At 47.2% G+C, this 10,000-nt stretch overlaps 1 protein-coding gene across 1 annotated transcript in view; it reads left to right on the top strand.

Moving 5' to 3' along the window:
- The window catches only part of ltbp1 (latent transforming growth factor beta binding protein 1), a 294,226-nt gene that overhangs the window by 127,279 nt on the left and 156,947 nt on the right, over nt 1–10,000 (top strand). Inside the window, exons 5-9 of the mRNA XM_063191291.1 lie at nt 1,227–1,430; nt 6,297–6,517; nt 7,787–7,981; nt 8,026–8,085; nt 8,321–8,418. Of these exons, the coding sequence (XP_063047361.1) occupies nt 1,227–1,430; nt 6,297–6,517; nt 7,787–7,981; nt 8,026–8,085; nt 8,321–8,418 (778 nt within the window). The remainder of the gene's footprint in view (nt 1–1,226; nt 1,431–6,296; nt 6,518–7,786; nt 7,982–8,025; nt 8,086–8,320; nt 8,419–10,000) is intronic.

The raw sequence follows: 10,000 nt of genomic DNA, 5'->3' as shown, positions 1-10,000 counted from the left end.
CAAACAGGCAAAAGTATAGTTGTTAGCCAGTTAGCAACTTGGATAGTTGTCAATTAGAAATTGCATTGCAAACAGCGAAGTAGCTAACATAGTCAGCAACTATGATTCAGAGAAATGCACCCCTGTAACAGTATATTTAGAAGATGTCTATCTTTGTGTGAGTGCATGTCAACAAGAACAAGGCAGCTTTTGTTTATTTGTGTGAATGTATGCAGCAGGCGAATATTGCATCAGGAAATGCATTCAACTGAACTGACGTCTGTCAGAGGGTATTAGACTATTTTATACGTGCCATGCAATGTTTGTCTTTAAAAGTCTGGTAAAAGTTTAATAATATTTCCACTTCTGAGTTTGTGTGTCTTGTCTTCTCTCTCTCTCTCTCTCTCTCTGGCCTTCTCTCTGCCACACTCTCTATCACTTGTTTATGATGGGCATTCTTGGCTCAATGGTGAATCTTGTTATTGGAAGGTTGCAAGTTCACGTCATTCATGAAAGACGTGTCCTTGAGCAAGGCAACCTAAATGGGGTCTCTTTCTTATTCTCTCTACCAAAATAACTGTAAGTCACAAGGGATAGAAGTGTTAGGGAAATTCATGAGCATGTGTATCCCATCCATCCTCTGAGGGTTGAAGGTTCGAATCCCACCCAGTACTCTGCCTGACCCCTTCACTGTGTCATTTGGCAACATACTTAAAGTGATACTGTCCCATTTTTGGAAATGAGCTTATTTTACACCTTCCCTTGATTTAAATAATAGGGTTTTACCGTTCTCCTGTACTGTCAACCGTTTTCTAGTATGATTGTACTAAGCTAAGAGTTAACATTGAGTCCTATGAGACCAGTTAGCCGCGAGCTGGTCTCATAGGACTCAATGCTAACTGCTAGCTTGGAGGTAAAATTTGCACTGCCATACCCCGAGAACGATTGAAAGTAGAGGAGAACGGTAAAACCCTATTATTTAACTCAAGGGGAGGTGTAAAATAAGCTTATTTCAAAAAATGGGACAGTATCACTTTAACCCCAAATTGCTCCTGGTGGCTGGGTGGTACCCTGCGTGGCAGCCACTGCCACCGGTGTGTGAATGTGAGTGTGAATGGGTGAATGTGAGGCATACAATGTAAAGTGCTTTGAGAGCTCGAAGGAGTGGTAACGTGATGTAATGTGATGTAATGTGATGTAATGTAATGTAATGTGATGTGTCTGTGTGTCTCTTTTCTCCTCCTCAGTGGTGTGCCACCTGCCCTGCATGAATGGCGGTAAATGCAGCGCGCGTGACAAGTGCCAGTGCCCGCCCAACTTCACCGGCAAGTTCTGCCAGATGAACGTGCCCAACGGCAACGGCCATCGGCAGCAGGGCACCGGGGGCCAGACGAGCCAGGTCCACTCCACACACACCCTGCCCCTCACCTACAACAACGGACAGAACCAGGGTAAGTCGGCAGCAGGCCTCCATCAGTCACAGGTGCTGGACCAAACAGAAGATAGCTATAGATATGAACACTAGCCAGACGAGCCAGGTCCACTCCACACACACGCTGCCCCTCACCTACAACAACGGACAGAACCAGGGTAAGTCGGCAGCAGGCCTCCATCAGTCACAGGTGCTGGACCAAACAGAAGATAGCTATAGATATGAGCACTAGCCAGACGGGCCAGGTCCACTCCACACACACCCTGCCCCTCACCTACAACAACGGCCAGAACCAGGGTAAGCGGACAGAGAATGTGCGCACATCAGTAGCACACAGGTGCTGGACCAGACAGAAGATAACTGAAAGGAAATGATATAGGTCCGCAACACTGTTGATGAAGGACTGAGAGTCAGAAACATCATGAGTGGAGGTGCAAAACGCACACCAGAAACAGAGGTGCTGGCAACCAGAAAATACAATTGTAGAAGGAGAGAAGTGCCGCACACTCACAAGTTAAATAAACAGTTTTTAATGTGACAACGTTTCGGCCTGTCGGCCTTCTTCAGGTCACGTGCGTGACCTGAAGAAGGCAGACAGGCCGAAACGTTGTCACATTAAAAACTGTTTATTTAACTTGTGAGTGTGCGGCACTTCTCTCCTTCTACAGTCAGAAACATCATGCCATTAAACTTTGTTTAGGAGCATTCAACAGTGTTGTGGACCTTCATCATTTCCAAACCATAGATATAAACACTAGCCGGACGGGCCAGGGGTCCGTTTCTCGAAAGCGTCTTTGCTATCGTCGTTTGCAAACTCCTTCGTACGAGCGACTCAACTCTCTCCCGACAGTGACGCTCACCACTAAATCCAAGGGAACGGTAAGACGATCTTAAGACGGTCTTAAGACGGTTAGCAACGACAATAATCGAGAAACGGACCCCAGGTCCACTCCACACACACGCTGCCCCTCACCTACAACAACGGCCAGAACCAGGGTATAAGCGCAAGCCAGAGATTTTTGTTAAAGTCTTTATTTACGGCAGGACAGTGAGGGAGAGACAGGGTACAAGTGGGGGAGAGGGATGGGGGAATAATCGGCAATGGACCCCTAAATACCCATACGTTTATTAGTAATTGATAATTTAAAGGGGCTCCAGGTAGGATTAAACGTTAAATTAATCACTGTCCCTAGACAGTCGATGGTTATGTGAATCGGTCGTAAGTGAATGATGACTCTCGCGGCCACTTCCACGGTCCGCTGTCAGAAAACCCCAAATGCAACTTTATGACAGAGCGGTCCGAGGGAGTGTTGTGAGAAACACTTTTCATACAAAAAATCGCTTTACATACCGTATTCAGATTTGTATCAACTGCTGGCATTCCGTGCACAATGAAAAATATCCTCACAGTTAGTTTATTTGAACAGCATTTTTTTTCATTACGGTGTAGATTTTAAGACAGGCATGCAACGGGCACCGTGCAAACAGCGTCATCCTACCTTGTGCCCCTTTAAGTACTGCATTAATATGTGGCATAGATAGTCCACTAAAAACAAAGAAAAGACATTTTATATGTGCAATAGTGGTTTCAGCTGTGGTTGCACCACCCTTACATGTGCTACTACAAAAATGTCTTTGACCCATGGATATTTTTATCCCGGCCCTAAAAATAGCTTTGTTGCTGTACATGTCCTATGGGAAAGACTAACAACCTAACGACGTTCCAATAATGGAAAATGGAACAAAATATAAACTTACTGTGTGTTAAATGGCCCACTGCCACCACATGTCCAATGCAAGTGACAAGCCCGTCATTCACACACACACACACACACACACACACACACACACAGACACACACACACACACACACACACACACACACACACACACACACACACACACACACACACACACACACACACACACACACACACACACACACACACACACACACACACACACATACTCCAACCCTGTGGTTTGGCTGGGTCGTCGAGGTGTCGGATCCATCGCATCACAGAACAGAGGTCATGTACATATTTCCCCATGGCGTGGGCGTGTGTATGTGCATGGCCGGCATATTTACCTTGGTTGGCACGGCCCACGTGCCGAGCGCCGGGGGGGCGGGGGAGATGAAGTGGTCCTTTCAGCAGGCCGGCCGGGCCGGGAGGAAACCAATGGAAAGTGTAGGCTGTGGAGACTGGAGACTGAGGGGCCCATTCAGAGGAAAGGTCAGCGCTGAATAGCATAGCATTTCTGTTTCTCTCGGCTCTAGTCTTTTTTCTTTTTTTTTTTTTCAGTCTTTGCCCTTTCCATTCACAGTGCTGGCGTGTACACTCAGGGAAGCCGACAAGGGGGGAACAAAAGGGGTCAGTTGCCCCGAGCTCAGGGAGATGGGGGGCCCATAAATGGCCAATTACATTGAATGTGTTGGGTGGGGGGCTCTTTGAAAGGACTTGGTCCTGGGCCCAGCCAAGGCTGTCAGTGGCCTTGTGTACACTACCCCTCGTCCTCCCTCCTCACCCCCCACCCCCTGCCTTTTTACTGAATCGGGAAGGGGGGGGGGGTGTTATGGGACAACTGGGGCCTTTTGCTCGTGGAGAGAATCCTGTGATGTGTTTTTGTTATACATCATTGGCTCTCACAACCTGGAGCCAAAAGACATCCGCAGGGATGTTCTTTACACCCGGTTGCCAGATTTTCCCAAGTTCCCCCACAAGCCTGTCACAGCTAGTATTGAGTGAGGCCCCCCCTCCAGCCCCCCAACAGGGGCGTACAGTAGCAGCACATTTTGAGCCCCATGTACAATCAGCTCCAATGTACCCCTCCAGCCATACATCTACATAAATCTGATTGTGTGTGAACCCCCTATATGCAGTCCATGGGGCCCTGGTGACTCAGTCACACTTTACCCCCCTGAACAACACCTCTGGCCCCCCAATGGGCAATGATGAAAAGTGTTGGAAGTGCTTCCTGTTGAAGTGCTCTGTGTGAACTTGAAGGATTTACTTACAGCATTACCAGAGTGTAGGAACTGATGTCATCAAGTGTGAGTCAGAGATTCTTTAAGTATATAGAGATATGCCAATGTAATAGGCTGCTATGGGCACCTAACATGACCAGGTTCCGGTCTGCCTAAAGGGGCGTGTCATAATACTCCTAGCATTGAATAGAACAGTCCTTAGGTCTGCCTAGGTCTGCCTAAAGGGGAGACCTATCTCGGAAAGGGCTGAGCCAAAAAAAGTGGCATCACCGGGTACTGACAAGTCAAGGGTAGCGTGAGCATTACAACTGTATTGACTGAACTGGTCCTTTAAGGTAACGTGTTTTAGTTGCACGTCTTTTGCATTTCTGATGATACCTTACATTCTGCTGTAGTGCTCCTGATTATGGCTCATTAAAGTTTGATACTCAAAAAGCCCATAAATTCCATCTTTATTCAAAGATCATCCAGGTATTACAAAACAAATTAAACAAGACACTGAAGTATTTTATTCAGACCGGCTGCTTAGTATATGAATTAATAACAATGAATGGATCTTGTTTAATAGTGACGCTAAGTGGTTTAACCAATGTTTTCAAATTTGTTCTGAATTAATTTTGACACCCGCCGCCATGCATGGACAGTACATTTTTGAATGGGAGTGAATGGAATGTGTGTATGTGGAATATTAGGAGGGAAAGCGAGGTGGATCTGAAAATAGGTTTGATCTGTCCATTAACACAGACAATTATTTAACTTCCAAGGCCCCATGAGCTGCTCGGAAGGGGTGGAGACTTGGGTACTCCATGAGACTGACAGATTTCAATTGTTTCTTCCACTTGTGTGTTTGTAGCCTAAGGAAGGTCTTTGACCAAAGGTTTGGCAAGAAAAAGACATTTTCCTTTCATTTCGATCAAATGTGTTAAAAACCATGTGAAGCATCTGTCCACTTGCTAGAAATGTTCTTCTGCAAAATGTTAGTCTCCAACCCCCTTCCCCACACTTCCACCCAATGTTAAATGCTCAGTGTTATTATTATTATATGGTTGTGACGTCATCTGTCGAATGCTCCATTCATTTCAACGGGACTCCCCAACGTTCGGACGTCTGTTATTTTTCGATAACGGACGGGTTGGTCTATAACAGACCGCTGTCAATGGCAACAAGACTTTTCACTGCTAAAGCGACTTTTCAACAAGACTCTAATCAGCTGCTGTGATAGACAACACCCGTTGTCCTGGCTACCGCTGTCAATGGCAACAAGACGTTCACTGCTAAAGCCACTGGCTTGTATAGGCCTACAAGTCAGTGGCTAAAGCGAATGTTTCATATCACTCCGCAGGGGGTCCGGTCTTTTGTCACTCTAATCAGCTGCTGTGATAGACAACACCTGTTGTCCTGGCTAGCCTACCTAGCTGTTGCCTAGCGGTGTTCCACAACGGCACTGTTTTGTTTTGCGCAGCAACAATCTTAACATTAAATAGGTCTAAAGAAATGGCCCCGCATGTGTGAATCATTTAAGTATATCCATATAATAAGCGGGTTAACTTTCGGCGAGTCGGTCGCTTTGTGGAATAGCAGCACTTCAGAGAGAACAAGACCCCTCCGCTCCGCGTCGGGGTCTAAAGATTCTCTCTGTCGTGCTGCTATTCCACGGTAGCGACCTTCTCGCCGAACGTTAACCCTTACTTATTTCATCACTTTACTGTTATTGGACCATCACTGTTGCTTGTCTTGCACTTTGATGTCAGTCTGTAAATGTCAGTTCTGTGTATGTCTATGTCCTTTCATGATATAGAGAGAAAACGTCATTTCAATTTCCTTGTATGACTTGTATATGACAATAAAATCTGACTTGACTTGACTTGACTTCCCTTCCGTGCTCTTGCTAAATCACAGTGCACTTCCCTCCCAACTTCGTCAACATCCACGTCAACCACCCTCCCGAGGCCTCGGTGCAGATCCACCAGGTCTCCCAGCTGGACGCCAACGGCCAGAAGGTGAAAGGCGGCGCAGGGGGCAGCGGGGGCGCCACGCACACCCACACCCGCACCCACCACCGGCAGCACCACACCTACCAGCACTCGGAGACCAGCATCAGCCACAGCGGCCACACCAAGGTCTGTGTCTGTGAACCGCACATACTCACACCCCCACACACACATGCACCCGCACTTGCACCCACCACTGCAGCCACACCAAGGTCTGTGTCTGTGAACCCCACATACACACACACACACACACACACACACACACACACACACACACACACACACACACACACACACACACACACACACCATAGCGGCCACACCAAGGTCTGTGTCTGTGAACCCCACACACACACGCACACCCGCACCTGCACCTGCACCCATCACAGCGGCCACACCAAGGTCTGTGTCTGTGGGGACTGTAGTCCCAGGTTCCATGTATTTTTTTTTTATTGTTTGTCTGATGGTGCTCTACCTTGTGCTCCACCTGAAAGGAAATAATTTCTTGAAACCATAGTTGCTAACTACGTTAGCTGCCACCGTATGTTGTTTGCAATGCAATTTCCCATCGGCAACTACCAAGGCGCTAACTGGCTAACAACTACACTTTCGAGAAATGCATCCCCTAGTAGTTGTATGAAGTAGAAGTAGAAGTACTGTTGCGTATGTGATTACAACACCAGCATCACATTACATACAATAGCTGCAACCATGTAGACATCTTTTACCTGACATATTTTGATGATAGTTTCCGTCTCGGAAGCTACTGTCGAAACATGTCAGGTAAAACATAAAACGTTTACATGTCCGGAGTATAACAAAAGCCCAAGTTTTGCCAGGACAGTTAGACATAATGAACGTCATACATCTATTCTTTCTTTTGTGATCGTATCGTATGGTATCGTATGGTATTGTATGGTATGATATTGTAGGTCCAGCAAGAGGACCACTCCTCCTCCTACAGCGATGTCTACCCCAACCAGCAGACCTACGATTTTAGATTTTTTTTAGATTTTTTTAAATTACTTTATTGGTACCCAAGGGTAGATTTGATTTGCAGTAAAGTGAGCTTCGCTCATACAAAACATTCAGGACATAGGACACACATAACATACATAACATACAAGCAACCCACAATGAACATATGGACAATACCAAAAGTGACATAGTGCATCCTATCAAAGAGACACAATTATAGTAATGCAATTCATAGTAATGTTCACTCTGAAATTCATTCGTATCGTTATGGTTTCATAGGTCCAGCTGCAAGGTCACTCCTCCTTGTCCAGTGTGGTGTTCCCCAAACATCAGACTAACATCCCCTACCAGCAGTTTTATACCATATGTACTAATGTTCGCTCTGAATTTGATATCGTATCACATTATATCGTATTGCAGGTCCAGCAGCAAGGCCACTCCTCCTCGTCCAGCGTGGTCTACCCCAACCAGCAGACCTACATCCCCTTCCAGCCATTTTATACAATTTATAGTAATGTTCGCTCTGAAATTCATTTAGCAAACTTCTGTCTTTTAACATCGGTATGTATCGTATTGTTTCATAGGTCCAGCAGCAAGGCCACTCCTCCTCGTCCAGTGTGGTGTACCCCAACCAGCAGACCTACATCCCCTACCAACAGCAGCCCGTCACCTCCAAGACCCAGCTGGGACGCTGCTTCCAGGAAACCACAGGGGCCCAGGTCAGATATACTGTAGGACATAGTGTGTGTAGTGTGTGTGCGTGTGTGTGTTTTTACGTGTGTGTGCGTGTGCGTGTGCGTGTGTGTGTGTGTGTTTGTGTGTGTTTTTACGTGTGTGTGTGTCTCGTCTCCATGTCTGTGAGAGTTCCGCGTGAGGAGGGTTGAGGCCGGGGGTTTGTGTGCACAGTAGCAGATGTCTGCCGTGTCGTGTCTCTCCCTGCTCTGCTCTCGTCAGCACACTGATTACGGCGGGCAGGGCAGGACAGGGCAGGGCAGGGCAGGGTGGCTGATGAACTTCATCCGCACGTCCGACAAGAGACGCTCCGGCTTTGGGTACGGCTTCAGCCACTAGAGGATTGCAGAGAAAGAAAGAAAGAAAGAAAGAAAGAAAGAAAGAAAGAGAAAAAGAAAGAAAAAAGAAAGAAAGAAAGAAAGAAAGAAAGAAAGAAAGAAAGAAAGAAAGAAAGAAAGAAAGGAAAAAACGTAAGAAAGAGAGAGAAGCCAGAGAGCTCAATGTATCCGAAAGGAAAGGATCGCCGAGAAAGAAAGAAAGAAAGAAAGAAAGAAAGAAAGAAAGAAAGAAAGAAAGAAAGAAAGAAAGAAAGACAGACAGACAGAAAAAAATGTAAGAAAGAGAGAGAAGCCCGAGAGCTCAATGCGTCGGAAAGGAAAGGCTGCTTTTTCAATCAGCAGGGCTCGCCCCCAACAGCAATTGAAATTGAATCTCCTCCAGAACGAACAGCAACGCGACTACTGTGCTGCTGTCCTGTCAGATTGATTCTCTCTCCTCTCTCTCTCCTCCCTCTCTCTCTCTCTCTCTCTCCTCTCTCTCTCCCCTCTCTCTCCCCTCTCTCTCCCTCTCTCCTCCCTCTCTCTCTCCTCTATCTCCTCTCCTCCCTCCCTCTCTCCTCCCTCTCTCTCTCCTCTCTCTCCTCTCTCTCTTCCCTCTCTCTCCCCTCTCTCCCTCCCTCCCCTCTCTCTCTCCCTCTCCTCTCTCCCCTCCTCTCGCTCTCTCTCTCCTCTCTCTCTCTCTCTCTCTCTCCCTCCTCTCTCCCTCCCTCTCCTCCTCTCTCCTCATCTCCCTCTCTCTCTCCTCTCTCTCTCTCCTCTCCCTCTCTCTCTCTCTCTCTCTCTGTCTGTCACTATCTCTCTCCCTCTCTCTCCCCTCTCTCTCTCTCCCCCTCTCTCTCTCCCCCTCTCTCTCTCTCTCTCTCTCTCTCCCTCTCTCTCCTCCTCCTCTCTCTCTCCCCTCTCTCCTCTCCCCCTCTCTCTCCTCCCTCTTCCGTCTCTCTCCTCTCCATCTCTCTCCTCCCTCTCCCCTCAGCTCCTCCTCTCCTCTCTCTCTCCTCTCCCCCCCTCTCTCTCTCCCCTCTCTCCTCTCTCCTCTCTCTCTCCCTCTCTCCTCCCTCTCTCTCCCTCTCTCCTCTCTCTCTCCCTCTTTCCTCTCTCTCCCACTCTCCTCTCTCTCCTCTCTCCTCTCTCCCCCTCTCTCCTCCCTCCTCCCCCCCTCTCTCCACTCTCTCCTCTCCTCTCTCTCTCTCTCCCTCTCTCTCCTTCTCTCTCTCCTCTCTCCCCTCTCTCACTCTCCTCTCTCTCTCCTCTCTCTCTCCCCTCTCCTTCTCTCTCTCCCCTCTCCCCTCTCCTTCTCTCTCTCCTCTCTCTCTCTCCTTCTCTTTCCTCTCTCTCCCCTCTCTCCTTTTCTCTCTCTCTCTCTCTCTCCTCGCTCTCAAATTCAAATTCAAAGGTTGCTTTATTTGGCATTACGTCAACACAGGTGTTTGCCAAAGCTGACATACAATAAAAATCAGAAGAAAATATATAATAATAATTAAAAGAGGAAAAAAAACAAAAACAAACAACCATATAAAAACAGGGGAGATTTAAAAAAAAAAAAAAAAAAAAAAAAAAAACTGGC

Source organism: Engraulis encrasicolus, chromosome 24, assembly GCF_034702125.1.
Source record: "Engraulis encrasicolus isolate BLACKSEA-1 chromosome 24, IST_EnEncr_1.0, whole genome shotgun sequence".
Lineage (NCBI taxonomy): Eukaryota > Metazoa > Chordata > Actinopteri > Clupeiformes > Engraulidae > Engraulis > Engraulis encrasicolus.
Note: the sequence above shows the minus strand (reverse complement) of the source record. Positions and strands in the feature narration are given on the sequence as shown.